Source organism: Anolis carolinensis, chromosome 1 (assembly GCF_035594765.1).
Source record: "Anolis carolinensis isolate JA03-04 chromosome 1, rAnoCar3.1.pri, whole genome shotgun sequence".
Lineage (NCBI taxonomy): Eukaryota > Metazoa > Chordata > Lepidosauria > Squamata > Dactyloidae > Anolis > Anolis carolinensis.
In genome coordinates, this window is record NC_085841.1 from 166320656 (window position 1) to 166337489 (window position 16834).

Below are 16834 nucleotides of genomic sequence, written 5' to 3' on the forward strand. Positions count from 1 at the left end.
TTCCTGTTGTTGTTGTTGTTGTTGTTGTTAACATTGAGGCTGTATTTGTTCCTGGGTTTTTTTTACTTCAAAATAAGAGATGTGCAGTGTGCATAGAAATTTGTTTATAAATATTTTTTCAACTATAGTCCGGCCCTCCAATGGTCTGAGGGACCGTGAACTGGCCCCCTGTTTAAAAAGTTTGGGGACCCCTGATCTAGATACTAGGTTGCTATTAAGGCAGCCTAGAATCCCATTGGCTTATTATGCTTCTGCATCACATTGTTGACTCATGTTCAGCTTGTGGTCTACCAAAAATCCTAAATCTCTTTGACATGTATTGATTTCAAGCCAGATAATACCGATTCTATATCTGTTCATTTCATTTTGGATTGAGATCCAGTCCACTGGGGTACTAGCTATCCCTCCCAATGTGGTGTCACCTGCAGATTCAATTCGCATGTCTTCTATAACGTCGTCCAAGTCATCGATAAAGATGTTGAACAGCCCTCGGCCCAGGACAGAATCCCATGTGGTACTAAATAGTCATTTCTCTCTAGGATGAGGAGGAGTCATTGGTAAGTACCCTTTGGGTTCAGCAAGTTAACCAGTTCCCAATCCACCTAACAGTAGCATTGTCTAGCCCAAATGTTACTAGCTTCTTAATAAGAATACCATGGGGAACTTTGTCAAAGGCTTTACTAACTTAAGGTATGAGACATCTACAACTTTTCCTAACTGCTTATACAGTAGAGTCTCACTTATCCAACAAATGGGCCGGCAGAACGTTGGATAAGCTAATATGTTGGATAATAAGGAGGGATTAAGGACAAGCCTATTAAACATCAAATTACATTATTATTTTTAAAATTAAGCACCAAAACATCATGTTTTACAATAAATTTGACAGAAAAAGCAATTCAATACATAGCAATGTTATGTAGTAATTACTGTATTTATGAATTTAGCACCAAAACATCACAATGTATTGAAAGGATTGACTACAAAAACGTTGACTACTAAAAGGCAGACTGCATTGGTTAATCCAGAACATTGGATAAGCGAATGTTGGATAAGTGAGACTCTACTGTACACTGTCCTTTTAATGATCTGCTCCAGAATCTTTTCTGGTACTGATGTTAGGCAGACTGCATGGTAATCATTTAGGTCCTCTTTCTCCCCTTTTTTAACACAACATCTGGCCATCTTCAGTCTATGACTACACAGATCTGTGCATGGCTGACAATCTTTATATTCTTCCTCTTCCCAATCTTTTCCAGTCTTGGATGAGAAGACAAAGACCTGGCACCTCACCATGTTCCCCTGCCAGCTGTTTCTAGCATTTATTCCAGGTTATTTGGAAGGCCTCTGAATACTTTGCATGCATTTTCCTTGGAAACTTGCCAGTTTCTACTACCAATTTCTCTATTCTTTTTACTTGTATTGCAATTGTTTATTATTTCAAAACAAACTAACAAAAATAAACACCAAGTCCCAGCACTGGTTATTTCTTTTGAAAACACATTTGTAAATAATATGTCAAAATGCAAGTTTGAGGATCTCAAGGAAGGGATCTATTTTATTCTGTTGCAGCAAAAAAGAGTTTTCCAAACCCTGTGTCACAACACATTCGTCTGTCTGTTGCAGTTTGTGGGTATGTCATGCAAACATAATGAGACATCTCTGAGTCTAATGTGAAATAGGCATCTATCTATCTATCTATCTGAGATATATTGTATCCCGATACGTTTTGCTATTACAATTTGTGTATGTGTTGGTATCTCTTAAAAGGGGTTGTCTAAACCCCTGCTTTGCAAATAAAACTGAATGACTGGTGTTGTGAAATGATACATATCTAAAAAGTTCATCACCAACATGAAATGCCTAACAAGATCATTAGGACGGGATTGTCTTTGTGGTTTTATTTGACCTAAACTTTCTTAGGCCGAATGCTACTTCATCAGACACAAAGAAAGTGTCACTCCTTCAGTGGAGGAGCATAGGACTGAAATAAATCAAAGCCCCCTTCTACACTGTCATATAATCCAGACTAAGGTAAAGGTAAAGGTTATGTCTAGTCATGTCTGACTCTGGGGGTTGGTGCTCATCTCCATTTCTAAGCTGAAGAGCTGGCATTGTCCATGGACGCCTCCAAGGTCATGTGGCTGGCATGACTGCATGGAGCACCGTTACCTTCCTGCCGGAGTGGTACCTATTGATCTACCCACATTTGCATGTTTTCAAACTGCTAGGTTGGCAGAAGCTGGGGCTAACAGTGGGAGCTCACCCCGCTCCCCAGATTCAAACCAATGACCTTTCGGTCCGCAAGTTCAGCAGTTCAGTGGTTTAAACCAATGCACCACCAGGGGCTCCATAATCCAGATTATTTGCTTTGAACTGGATTATATGACAGTGTACACTCAGATGATCCACACTATCTGCTTTGAATTGGATTATCTGAGTCTACACGGCCAGATAATCCAGTTCAAGGCAGATAATCTGAATTTTATACGGTAATGTAGAAAGGACCAGAGACAAGGAAGGCTCAGAGGTGTTTTTGCCAGTTCCTACAGCATAACGTCCCCTTGAAGCCCATCCTCTTCGCCCATCCTTTTGCAGAGACTGTCAGGAGGGAGGAAGGAGACGGAGAGGGTTCCAGTGGTTCTGAACCTGTGGGTCTCCAGTCGTTTGGGCCTACATCTCCCAGAAATCCCAGCCATTTTACCAGCTGTTGGGATTTCTGGGAGTTAAAGGCCAAAACATCTGTAGACCCACAGATTGAGAACCACTGAGCTATATGCAATTGGCTGTAAGAGAGCATTCGGGCTCCTGCCTATCGGGCGCAGTCAACGGCTCTTTCCCATTTAGCACCAGAAAAGCCGCGGGGAGGGGGGAGTTATTAGAGCTAGCCAATGAGAATCCCGGAATCTGAGGCGCTGCGTTACGATTGGTCGGAAGAAGAAGCGGCGCAACGCCCAACGGGGAAGAAGGCGGAGACCGTCGGCGGGAAATTAAAATGGCGTTGATCGCCTTCCAACAACTGAGGGATTTGGTCGAGGCCCAGCAGGTGTTGCTGGACGGGCTGAGGCGGCAGGTGGGTCAAAGGCAAGGAGATTTGAGAGGACACGTGTGCATGATAGTTAGTTTCTGGGTTGCTGTGAGTTTTCCGGGCTGTACGTTCCAGAAGCATTCTCTCCTGATGTTTCGCCCACATATACGGCAGGCATCCTCAGAGGTTGTGACGTATGCAAACCCCACTTGTCTAATTTCTAACAGCGCTCACAACCCCTGAGGATGCCTGCCACAGATGTGGGCTAAACGTCAGGAGAGAATGCTTCTGGAACGTACAGCCCGGAAAACTCACAGCAACCCAGTGATTCAGTCCATGAAAGCCTTTGACAACACGTAGTTTCCTCTAGCAGGGAATGAAAGGGTGTAGGAGTCTAGGACCTCTCGCCTCTTTGCCGCCTTCCCACCGTTGGTTATATGCCAGTTTCCCAACTCCTGATGCTAATCAATTTGGCTAATTGCAACATTCACACTTGCTTCAAACAGAAGACTTCTTTCTCCCACCCTGGTCATTCCGCAGATATATATACACCCCACTTGCCTCATTCCGCAGACCTCTGAGCAAACCTCTGAGGATGTCAGCCATAGATGCAGGTGAAATGTTAGGAGAGAATGCTACTGAAACATGGCTATACAGCCTGAAAAACATAGCAATCCAGAGAGAGAAAAACTTTGCACTCCTCTCCCTGTTTCTGAGATGAATGCAAACTATTTTTGTACTTGGAACTCATGTTTGCAGCAATGGAAATAAGCTGATGCTGAAATGGGGAAAACAGAAGAAGGAAAGAGAAACACTGATATTCAGACCATAATTCACTTGTTCAGTACCATCAGCTATGCTGCTGCAGAAGTCACAGAATAACTCAGAAATAACATTAAGGCACACAAAAATAACCAAATCAAGGGAAGCTTTTAAAAAACACAACATCTTGAATAAAACATATCAGCCTTACATGATCATACATGGCTTTGAATAGATTGAGCAATACCTAAGCAAATTTAATAAATGAATGTAGGTGTACAGTACTTGATCTGCCTATGAATAGACTAAAACAAACTGACCTAATAACAAATGTATTATACAGACAAGTGATTTGTAATATTTATATTTATAGATAGCAGTACAGGAAGAGAATTCAGTCAGCAAGGTAGAATATGAAGCTATTGTAAAAAAATTAGAGGTACGTATTCTTCCATTTTTATTTTTTGATATTTTTAATCATAATTTGTAGAGAAACTAGCTGTGCCTGGCCAAGCGTTGCTGTGGCGTAGTCCTAAGTGGAGTTTTCTTCGTGGCATTCAAGCTGGCCTAGAAAGGGTTCCCCTAGATATGAAGCAGCCAGGCTATTCAGTGGTATTCAAGTTACCTATAAACTCTCACATTATCTACTTTGAACTAGATTATATGGCAGTGTGGACTCAGATAACCCAGTTCAAAGCAGATATTGTGGATTATCTGCCTTTATTGTGAGTGGCCACCACCAGGTCAAAGCCATAATAATACTGTAATAATAATAATAATAATACTCTATGAGTGAGCACCTGGCCAAAGCCATAAGCGTTACTGTGGCTGGTTTTGAAAAAAATGTAATAAGTGTGCTAGTCGGGCAGCAGTGGCAGTTCCCCAAATGGAGGAGCAGGAGGAATGAGTGCAGTGGTGGGGGGAAGATCTGTGAGAGGGGACGACAGAAGAGGAGAATCAGGAAGGACTGGTGCAGTGGAAAATCGCCTTGTTAGAGGAATCATAGAATCATAGAATAGTAGAGTTGGAAGAGACCTCATGGGCCATCCAGTCCAACCCCCTGCTAAGAAGCAGGAAATCGCATTCAAAGCACCCCCGACAGATGGCCATCCAGCCTCTGCTTAAAAGCCTCCAAAGAAGGAGCCTCCACCATGGCCCGGGGGAGAGAGTTCCACTGTCGAACAGCCCTCACAGTGAGGAAGTTCTTCCTGATGTTCAGGTGGAATCTCCTTTCCTGTAGTTTGAAACCATTGTTCCGTGTCCTTGTCTGCAGGGCAGCAGAAAACAAGCTTGCTCCCTCCGCCCTATGACTTCCCTTCACGTATTTGTACATGGCTATCATGTCTCCTCTCAGCCTTCTCTTCTGCAGGCTAAACATGCCCAGCTCTTTAAGCCGCTCCTCATAGGGCTTGTTCTCCAGACCCTTAATCATTTTAGTTGCCCTCCTCTGGATGCTTTCCAGCTTGTCAACATCTCTCTTCAACTGCAGTGCCCAAAATTGGACACAGTATTCCAGGTGTGGTCTGACCAAGGCAGAATAGAGGGGGAGCAGGACTTCCTTGGATCTAGACGCTATTCCCCTATTGATGCAGGCCAGAATCCCGTTGGCTTTTTTAGCTGCCGCATCACATTGTTGGCTCATGTTTAACTTGGGACGAGGAAGAGGAGGAATGAGTGCGATGGTGGGGGGAAGATCTCCCACATAGATTTCCCTAGGTTTGAAGGAGCCAGGCAAGTGTGATTTATATACCTGTGAAGTAAAATCCAGTGTGGAAGAAAGAACTGTTGTGTGTTGGAGGCAAGAATGAATGTTGCAATTAGTCACTTTGATTAGCATGTAATGGCCTTGTAGCTTCAAACCCTGGCTGATTCCTGCCTAGGGGGATCCTTTGTTGGGAGGTGTTAGTTGTCCCTGATTATTTCCTGTCTGGAATTCCCGTTTTCAGAGTGTTGTTCTTTATTTACTGACCTGGTTTTAGAGGTTTTTTTTTAAATTCTGGGAGCCAGGTTTTGTGGGAGCCAGTGGGAGTTTTGTGGGAGGGTGCTGAGTGGAGCCGGAGCAGCGAGGGCTGTGGAAAAGTCCCTCCATGTGAGCCCTTGGTGGCCAGGTCCACCTCTTAGCGTGGAGCAGCCACGCTGCCTCCCCCGTCGTCCTCTCCTCCTCCTCCTCCTCCACACTGTTGTTCCGTGCCCGGGAGCTGGAGAACTTGCCCGACCTGGCTGAGTACGCCTCCATCAACTGGGCCGTGCCCACGGGCATGGAGAAGGAAGAGCACTGGAGGTGGGTGGGATAAGCGGGAAATTTCTTGCACACGCACAGAGTGAGGTTGTTTTTTTTGGATGGGGGGATTTTTCTGGCCTTTTCTCTATTTTTTTTCTTTCTTTTTTTTAAGGTCACTCCTTGGAAAGTGATGAATATTGTGGCCAAATTTGGTGTGATTTGGCCCAGTGGTTTTGTTGTTAACTCGGTCCTAATTATGCACATTACATTATATAGAGAAGACGACACAGTGATAGAACATGTCATTCTTAAAAGTTTAAATAGTTGTATCCAGGTTCATATATCAGTATTAAATATATGGTTATTGTTTCTACTCTATTAAAAACCGAGTTGTATGTAGTGTTGTGTGATATTTGTTTCCTCTGTTTCAATCGTGTATTTGTTTCATACCGTCCATTCAGATGCACGAAACGAAAGATGCAATTTTCAGACATAACAAAAGGCTACACGAAAGAGAAAGCTGCATTTTCACCATGCTTTGCTTTCATTTTCGGGCCGCGTGGCTTCCACTCCAGGAGACTTCGTCCGCATTTGTTAGAGGAGGAGGTGGGAGGGGATGATCCTTGGCCAATCGGAGGCCAAGGAAACAGTGACATGGACTTGACAGGGAAGGTATATTAGGGGGGACTGCCTCTAAAGCAGTTATTGCGGTCACATTCTTTGCTGCTGCTAGTGGGTGCTGGTGGGCCGGCTGGTTTGCTCTCTCTCTCCACTTGGCTTGGCTTGCTGGTTGCTTGCCTTGCCTTGTTGCTTCCTTTACTTTCTGGTGAGGGCACTGGGCAAAGATTTGGGTTTTATTTTTTGCTTGACTGTTTGGCAATTAAAAAAATTTTTTGAAGGGAAGGGGCTGGGATTTTTGAAGTGGTAGGGGTGGGTTTGGCTGGGGAGTACATGTGGGTCTTGGTTTTTTTTTTTAATAAATATTTTTCAAAGGAAAGAAATTGTTGGGTTTCCCTTTTCTGTTTAGAAATCAAACCTGTCTCTCTCACACACACACTCTCACTCTATAACTGGCCCTTGGAAAATCTACTCTTTTATTTCTCCCTATCTCTTTATTGCCTTTGGCTTAGCCCTCTCTCTCCTTTGGGCTATATAGAGAATAAATACAATAGGATAGTCTTATTATTTGTTATAGATTACATATATTTTTTGAAAGCAAAGACATTTTTGGGCTCCTGTCTCTATTCAAACCTTCAGTCTCTCTTTAAAACTGGCTCTTAGGGGAACTATAATTATTTTCTCCCTCTAGAAACGGGAAACTTTTTCATTTCCTTGTTTCCAATCCCAAACCTTTGGGTGCTTGTATTTTCTTTCACTACAGTATAACAGGCCAGTGGCCTTTCCCTGAGTGGGTGGGCAATAGAGGTCCCGTGGTGCCCTCCCATTGCCGCCAATGGTCCAAAATTCTTTGATTTTTTTCAAATGTGAGATGAAAATCCCATTTGGATAGGCACCCTATTTTCAGGAGCAGGGACGAAAACGAGACAAAACAAATGAAGTAAAACAAAACAGATCACGATTCCATACATATGCACATGACTAGTTGCTAGTAAATTATGTTGATTTAAAAATATAGAAGTGGTATCTGTATGACTGATTAAAACTTAGAGATTTTTTCTGTGTCTGCTGTTGGAATCAGATGCTGTGTTGTCAAGTTGCTGAATAAAATTTGTTAAGCAAACCAGTAACTCAGACTTTTCTACTCTATTTTAATTTACAGAAAGAAGAGGAAGAACACACAGTGACAAAGACTAATCTAGCTAAGGTGTCAGAACAGTTGGAGTTTGCTCTTGGAGAGATTGATATCCTTTCAAAGCATCTTGAGAGAGAAAAACAAGCATTTGACAGCGCGTAAGATTGTAAATTGATGGGGGGAAACTGTTTCATAATTTGGCCACATAAAAGGGGGCAGGTGTGGGCATTACATCCCTCTTAGCTCCCAAGTACTTCCTCTTCCCAGAATACCACAAACTGGCTTTTTTCCTATTCTCTGACTAGCCCTGGCAATGCTTTGATCCTTTTCAAAGTTAGTATGGTTTCAGTGCACAAAAATATACCCAGCTGCAAAGGATGACAGAAATATTGTTGAATATGTCCATATGCATAAACACTGTAGTTACATTGCTACATAATGATTCCCATCCTGATCCTCATTTACCTCTACTATCATTAAGGGAAAGAGCTGGCTGATAGTGCCACTGGAAGCTGAGCATAGAATCACACTGGATGACTTAGAGATGCCTAGAAAGGTGTTCTCTCATGATAAAAAATATCTTTCTTGAGGAAGTTGGCCACAGAGTTGTACTAAAGGATATAGATATTCCTCAAGATAAAATATTAATAATATCCATGAATAATCAAGTCTGCAAAAATCAAAGCTGCAAATGTGAAGGGTCAACTGTACTTGATTGTGTGTCTCATTCTCTTTTTATCATCACAACTTTTTTCCTTGGGATAACTGAGACAGTTTGAAATCACCCGGTAAACATCATTGCCAAATGAGGACTTAAAACTTGAACCCACCAGACTCCTTCTCACAGTCTCTTATTTCTGTTGTAGACTTTCTCGTGTAAACCACAGAGTGCTAAAGCAATCCATCCAAAAAGACAAGTTGATAAGCAAATGCTCTGGTAAGTTCACTAAATCTGTCTGCCTTAGAAATGAAGTTCATATTATAAATTACATGTCTGAGCATCAGCTTTTAAGTGTGTACCTAAATATTTTGACAGCTCAGAGCCTTTTAGTTTGTCCAGGATTTTAAAATGGTAGATATCATGCATTTGTTGTATTTGCTGCTGCTTTTTTGTTTTTATTATATTTTATTCTTATTGCATATTGTACTGTGTTGATGTCTGCAAAGATATTGGGCATTTAAAAACATTTTAAATAAATTAATAACTCAGGTGATAGAGTGATCATCTGTGGAATAGCTGTGTTTTTAATGTTTTTTAATAGTAATACCATAGTTGTCCTTATAAAAGGTATCACTATTTTATGGATTTTGGATATTGTTTCATGGTCAACATGGTTAACCCTGAATGAATATATATATACACACATACACACACACATACACACACACACACACACACACACACACTGTATATCTGCTAAATTCTTGACATGACCTTATGCTTGCATGCAAAGAACAAAAGTGATGTATGCAGTATATTTGTATAATGTCTTATTGCTAATTGCAATACATTTTTGACTATCAATACATTAATATGAGTGGTAACATGTATATTACAATGATAACTGTAATGTTATTTTCCTGAATACTCAGTGGTCTACTTGGCTTTGCATTTTGCTATTATTTTCTAAAGTAAAAAAAAAACAAAGTTAGATATTTAAATAAGTATTCTCTTTCTACACATATATGTTTTATTTGTTTATTTATTTATTTTTCAAACTTATATGCCGCCACTCCCCTAGGGCTCGGAGCGGCTTACAAGAACCGGCTAAAATCAACAATTTAAAAAACATCTTAAAAACATCTTAAAAAACATCTTAAAAAACATCTTAAAAAACATCCTAAAAGCACCTTTTAAAACATCAACAACAGAACTCAAAAGCCTGTCGAAACAGGTGTGTCTTACATGCCCTACGGTAGGCCAACAAGTCCCGCAAGGCACGAACTTCAGGTGGCAAGGTGTTCCAGAGAGATGGCGCCACTACTGAAAAGGCTCTGCGTCTAGTTGCAGTTAGATGCAAAGTCTTAAAACTGGGGACTTCCAACAGGTCTTGGTCCTCAGAACGGAGGGATCTCTGGGGTTTGTAGGGAGTGAGGCGGTCCCTCAGGTACATCGGCCCTAGACCATGTAAGGCCTTGAAGGTAAGCACCATCACTTTGAAAGTGATCCTGTGCTCAATTGGTAACCAGTGCAGCTGCCGTAAGATTGGTGTTATGTGGCATCTTATCGGGGCTCCCGCAAGGAGCCGGGCAGCTGTATTTTGCATGAATTTGAGCTTCCGGATCACCGACACAGGAAGGCCAATGTAAAGGGCGTTACAGTAATCCAGTCTCGAGATGACTGTAGCCTGGATCACCGTAGCCAGGTTGTCCCTAGACAGATAGGGGGCTAGCCGTCTAGCCTGCCGAAGATGAAAAAAGGCAGTTTTGGTAACGGCTGAGACCTGGGCCTCCATCGTCAATGAAGGGTCCAAGAGGACTCCCAGACTCTTTACCAGTAAAGACGGGCATAGCACTTCGCCATCCAGGGTTGGCAACTGGATATCCCCACTGCCCGGTCGGCCCAGCCATAGGATCTCCGTCTTTGCTGGATTCACCCTCAACCTACTGGAACGCAACCATCCAATAATGGCCTCGAGGCACTGATGAAAACTGTCGGGTACAGACTCCGGTCGGCCCTCCATCTTTAACACAAGCTGAGTGTCGTCAGCGTATTGATAACACTCGAGCCCGAAATCTCGAACCAGCTGTTGTGTGGCCTGAGGTTTTGAGATTTAGGAGATAGAAAGTAAGTTAATTGTTCCTACATTCGCTTACAGAAATTGAGACTCACATTCAGAGACAGGAAGATATTTTAAACTTCAAAGAGAACGAGATTAAAGAGCTACAGCATTTCATCAATAAGCAAAAACAAACATTAAAGTAAGTTTTGTTCCGATCCCTCTTCCTTTGGTGACCCAGTATGGCATAATGGCTTGAGTGTTAGACTACACCTCAAGGAGAATTGAATTTGAATCCATGATTGTAAAAGGCCCATATGATATTGGTGGTTTTATTTTCAGCTTCTCTTTCTAATTATGTCCAGCATGGAATATGGCTTTCATTTAACACCCACATGCTTGCTTGATGTTTTCTACCATGCTGAGATATCTACCCATCTAGCTATTGCTGCAATAAACTATTATTTATTTAAAAATATGTGTAAACATTGAAGATTGTTTGGGAGGCTTTACAACATGGGTTAACCTTTACTTTATTTTTGATGTTTTATTGATGGAATAAGGACTACTCTGTTTAGTTACTTATTTCTTCATGTCCCCCCCCCCCCCCCCCGCAGGAAACAAGCATCTGAGTTCAAGATAGAAAAACAACAGGAAAATTACATATCAGAAGTGCTTGGGAAAAAGAACAAGAAAGGTTTCAAATAACAATATATGCATTTTAAAAAGTTGATTTCATATTCCATTTTTAAAGCAAGGATATGGGAGAGCCTAAGGATCCAAAATACTAATATATTTTCTGCCTGCCAAAATAAATGAGAATTTTGTGTGGAAAACTGTGAGCAAATGGATAACTGCAAAAACAGAAGTAGTCCCAGTCCCTTCCGTTTCTTGAGTCATCTTTGGTACAAGTGGAATATGCTAAACAGATTCTGAAATGAAGTGCTGGTTATTCAGCCCCCTTCCACACAGCTGAATAAAATTCCACATTATCTGCTTTTAACTGGGTTATATGGCAGTGTGGACTCAGATAACCCAGGTCAAAGCAGATATTGTGGGATTTTCTGCCTTGATATTCTGGGTTATATGGCTGTGTGGAAGGGCCCTCAGTTGGAAGAAAGAGGCATTCAGCATACACTCAAGAGCATTTATAATTTATTCTGTGATTGTGCTTGAGCCTTGCAAACCTATACATACTTCCTAAGGTGTAATCCCTTTTGAACACAATGGGCCTTCTGAGTAAGCATACACTGGAATATATTGTTAGAATATTTTTAATAGAAGGAAAAGAGCCTGTCACTGAATGTAGTTTTTATTAAATATGTCTGTGTGTTTTTAGTTATTAGCAGTATATATTTATTCCTTCAAAATTGAGTTTTTATAATGACATAACATTTTTAGTCTCCAGTTTTAGAGCTGGAAACATCCCATTCTACATACAGTATTTTTTTTTATTCTAAGACATCATCGATTGTAAGATGCACACTAATTTCAGTACCACCAACAGAAAAAAGCTTTATTTTTATATATAAAAAGTACCCGTCATTTAAGACTTACACCAATTTTAGAAATGTTTAGTTAGTGAAAAGGTGCATCTTAGAATTGAAGAAATACTTTATTGATTTCTATGGTGTTAGGTATGTAGAATCTATGTACCTAGAGTGTTGTTCTCTGTTGTGGTATTATTAGCAAGATCTTTTATGTTGTTGTAATTCTTTGAACTTACAGAAAGTAATTCTGTACTCATGTGTACATACACTATGAAACAGATGTTAATAGCATATTCCTGTTTTCCCAAAATCAGTTAAAAAAATATGTATTTTCCTTCTTTTTCAACTTGCTGTTTATTCTCTGTTTATTTACATCAACCTACAATTATAACACCAGATAAAATGAAGAACACATAAGAAACAGAAAAGGGGATGAAGTGCTAAGTTGTATCTATAACTTCATTCTGTTGCCCTCTTTTTGTAAACTACGCATATCCAGCTTCCACTTATTAATCTTCAATGGGATTCTTGACTTCCAGACATGAACACCAGAGCCTGGGATGTTATTCTGCAAATATAATTCATTACCTTGTTACTTGGCTTGGTACCTGAGCAAGATTAATACATTAACAATACCCCTAGTGCTATACTTCTATGAGGAATGGTAACCATGACTTCTAAAAGTATTGTCTACAGTATAGGAAGGCAACTGCATGGGGACAAGGGGCCAATTTCCTCTGAGCCCACCCACCACCTCCACAGCAAGCCAAAATCTCTCTAGTCAAAATGAATCTCTCTAGTCAAAATGACAACAAGAAGGTATGCCCATGACTACCTATTTCTATTTTGGGAAGGGACTGCAAAGGAAAACAGGACTATTTGCGGTAGTATGGGTTCTAAGTTCAAAGTGGGTTTATTTTTTATTTTTTTGATGTTTTCATGGGATGGCTTTCTGTGTGGATTGGGAATTAAAACCATGCTGATTCTCTTGAAATTGGCTGGTGGAGCCCTTGAATACTTTGGTGTGAGATTTCAAGGCTACAGAAGTGGGGCCCAGAGGCTGCACATGACCTGCACCATGCTTATTCTTTGTTGGCTACATTGGCACATTCCAGTCTCATTCGCTCCCATCAAGATTATCTTGCTTCCCAACGCAACACATTTCTCTCTCTCATAGCTTCTCCTCCTGGGCTGCACCATATTTAGTACTGCTTCAAATCTTCTGCCGTGAGTCAGCAGCAGGAGAAGCCAGGCTAGTCATTATTCATTCTCTTCCTCTAGTCATATTAAGGTTATGTTCATATTAATTAATGCCAAGAACTATCCCCATTCTCATGACTTTAAAAAGCAATACACTGCAGTCTTTCAATGCTATTTTATAAAATGATTTCCTACTGTCGTCTTTTCTCCCAAAATAAATAACTTGCCATAATGCATTATCTTGTAACATATTACATTCAAGATCTGCTCTGTACTATTCTTTAGACCAGGAGTGTTCTGTTCAATTTTTTGGCTTTCCTGGACCGCACTGGAAGAAGACAAATTGTCTCAGGCCACACAATGTTGTAAAACTGAAGTCATACATGAATACAAATAGCAAGAGTATATGGTGTATGGTGTACAAGTATTTTTATACACCTATATCAGAAATAACACTCTATTAATTTTCTGTTTCTCAGGGGAAGGAACTCTTGCTGGTTATCTGTTATCTCCTAGATATAACAACTTTTTTTAAAGATCCCATAGATTTGAAGAGAAATTATACTTTGTTTTAGACTGACTGATCATTTTGACCCATTCTTTGTACCCATAAAAGTTCATAGTTGTGGCCACATATGTCTGAAGGTTCTCTGGTACATTGGTAAATTCCAGATAGAAACAAACTGGCTGTTTGGTTTAGCCTCTGCTGGATCATCTCCCAACAAATGCCTGACATTTGGTATTTATTTGTGTGGGATCAATTCACTAATGGTGAATTGGCCCTCCAAGCTCACTTGGATTTTACCCCCTCATCCTGTAGCAATTAGAGATGTCTATAGGAGTTTAATACATTTGAGCTTACCATTTTTAAACTCAGTTAAACACCCAGAATAATATAGAGATAAAAGAGTTCACTATTGGCTTTTACTTTAAAGAGTTAACTGTCATGCAATTTATTTCTGATATACATGTATTTTCAATTCCCAAGGCTTTAAATTTAGCTCCATTGGTGAACTGATCTGACCCAGGGTATCCAGTAGCCTATGGTCCTGGCATACTTCCAGTGGATTAGCACCTGCTGCTGCTACTTTAGTGGTCTTTGAAAAATAAATAACATATTTTACTAATGTTTCCTGCAAGAGCAGACCATTGTAGCTTAAAATTCTTCGGGTAAAAATCAAGACACATCTGGAATATTTTGGTTTGCTTCTCACGTGTAGAATGATTTGTGTTAAACGTGTGGGTAGCTGGGAGAAACCTGGGTGTTTTTTATTCTCGTTTTGTAGATGTTGAATCCAAGAGGTTATTTTCTTTCAAAGTCCCAAAGATACCTCTTAGCTAGAACTGAAACACATTTGGCACCCTCTCTGAGAATAGAGAGACTCAATCCTCCCCTGTAAACTAGCCAGCTATGTCAGTGTCAGATATACCTCAGTTATTTTGGCAACATTTCAATATTGAGATGACGTTTGGGGAGTTGGATCGATAAAACAACCTGACATTTAGACACTGAAATATTCACAAGAACTCATATTGCATTAGTAGTCCAAGTGCTTTCAGTGGTAATTTTAACCATCTTAATTTAGCAGCCACTTGTCAATAAGGTTTACTATTGAAATAAACTTGAACATTGCCAAGTGTATGTATATGACATGAGTTGGTCGAGCCAGAAGTGTACCAGTTGCAAGGGAGAAGATAGACCACAAAAGAAAACACATTATTTACTCGAGTCGAGGGTGCCTTGAATGCGATTTTCCTGCTTCTTGGCCGGGGGGTTGGACTGAATGGCCCACCAGGTCTCTTCCAACTCTAGGATTCTATGAGTATAATGCACACTTTTTTGGCTAAATTATGTCACCAAAATTAAGGTACACTTTAGGGTGCAAGTTCACTGGCCTTGGCTTGACAGTGTGTGGTGAGTGTTGTGCTCCCTTTCCTTTGCCTTTCCGCTTTCTGTCTTCTGCCTGCCAGTTTTTCTGTTCCAGAGTTGGGAGGGAGAGCAGAGGAGAAAGATGTGGCCAAAAATGGTGCTTGTGGTACAAGTCTCTTATTTTGTTTGATTCTTAGGAGTTATACTAGGGGTAAAGTTATTTATTCACATTCATACTTTATTTTGATCCCCCTTCTATTTTCTATTAGTTCCTCATTTGCACTAGGGCAGCTAAAATGATCAGAGGTCTGGAAACCATGTTTTATGAGAAGCAGCTTAAAGAGCTTGGTATGTTTAGTCTGCTGAAGAGAAGGTTGAGAGAAGGCATGTTTAAATATCTGAAAGGATAAGGAAGAGGGAGCAGAAGTGGTCTAGTTTTCTGCTGCACTGGAGACAAGGGGCCTTTTCCCACTGCTCTTTTATCCCATGATCTGATCCCAGATTATCTGTTTATCTCAGGTTATCTGGCAGTGGGGACTCATATATTTGGTTTAAAGCAGATAATTGGGATCAGATCCTGAGATAAAGGGCAGTGTGGAAGGGGCCTAGGATTCTAAGCAATGGGTTCAAATGAATGGAAGAGATTTCATCTGAACATCTGGAAGAATTTCCTAAGAGCAGTTCAGCAGTAGAACTCTGCCTCGGGGCGTGGGGAGGCTCTTTTTTTGGATGATTTTAAACAGGCTGGATAGCCATCTGTCATGTGTGCTTTGATTATGCCTTTCCTGGTTGTCAAAGGGTTGGACTATATGATTCATGTGGTTTCTTCCAACTCTATGATTCTATAACATTGATAATCAGAAAACTGCTTAGGTGAATACATGAGTCTCGGCAGAAATACCCCGTTCTGGGAGTGCTTGATCTAAATAAGGATCAAAACTCCTTTATTAATAGGAAGGTGGTTCCCTTCTTTCTCAAAAATGACCTTAAAAGAAAAAGATCAGGATAGGTAGTTGTAGTTCTAGTCCTGCTTGCCACCAGCAAGATTTTATTCAAAGGATAACAAAAATCCTTACCATTCCCTTTTTATGATGAAAAGGCTCCATACATGTTAGTTCTCAGCAAATGAATTGTGAAGTCAGAGGATGAAAACTGGTAGGCATGACTATTATTACTACCTGGATAAAACTGAGAAGGGCCACTATCTTGGAAATCTTCATGTTTTTGTCATAATAGGCAATGTTTAACTACACCTCTGTGCTGTGCTTGCAAGGAAGCTTGATCTGTTTTATCCGTGCCTAGCCTGTTGCCAGGCTATTTAACAGACCACATTGACCAGGAAAGCAGTACAGGGAAAGTTGGAATTTGCTAAAGGGCAAACACTGAGTTCAGTTTCATTACTGCAACAGCATTCTCACTGTCCTTGTGAAATACACAAAGATTACTCTCTGTGGACTTGCCCTCTAGCTCATATATCTACCAGCTGATACAGTGACAGTCAGTTGGGCAGCCTCGTAGACCATTTAAAAATAAAGTAAAATAGCAAGGCAAAGAAGCTGAACACATTAATGCAAGCTACCAAAGCAGAGATATAAAGAGCTACCTGGTGTGCAGCCAAAGCAATTGGCCTCAGAAATAGGTATGCCTAGATGCCCAGATATTTAGAAAATGTACTGCCCAGTTGACTACATGCCTTACAGGCAATGTTTACTCAGAGTACTAATTGATAGCCATACAACCTGCTTACAAATACCGTAAGTATGCTTAGGATTGTAACTTCTGCATTTAAA

The 16834-nt window shown here is 40.7% G+C and overlaps 1 protein-coding gene across 2 annotated transcripts; it reads left to right on the forward strand.

Annotated features, from left to right (window-relative positions):
- Positions 1-2895: 2895 nt before the first annotated feature.
- spata24 (spermatogenesis associated 24) lies at positions 2896-12320 on the forward strand. 2 transcript variants are annotated; one of them, XM_003215288.4, is made up of 6 exons: positions 2898-3073; positions 4164-4229; positions 7792-7922; positions 8631-8701; positions 10584-10686; positions 11102-12320. In XM_003215288.4, exons 1-6 carry the CDS (start codon positions 2996-2998, stop codon positions 11190-11192), a joined length of 540 nt encoding a protein of 179 aa, XP_003215336.1. In that variant the 5' UTR covers positions 2898-2995; the 3' UTR covers positions 11193-12320. The 2 variants fall into 2 exon arrangements, with proteins under 2 accessions (XP_008113679.1, XP_003215336.1); XM_008115472.3 differs by lacking the exon at positions 4164-4229 and having other exon boundaries at positions 2896-3073.
- The last annotated feature ends 4514 nt before the right edge of the window (positions 12321-16834 follow it).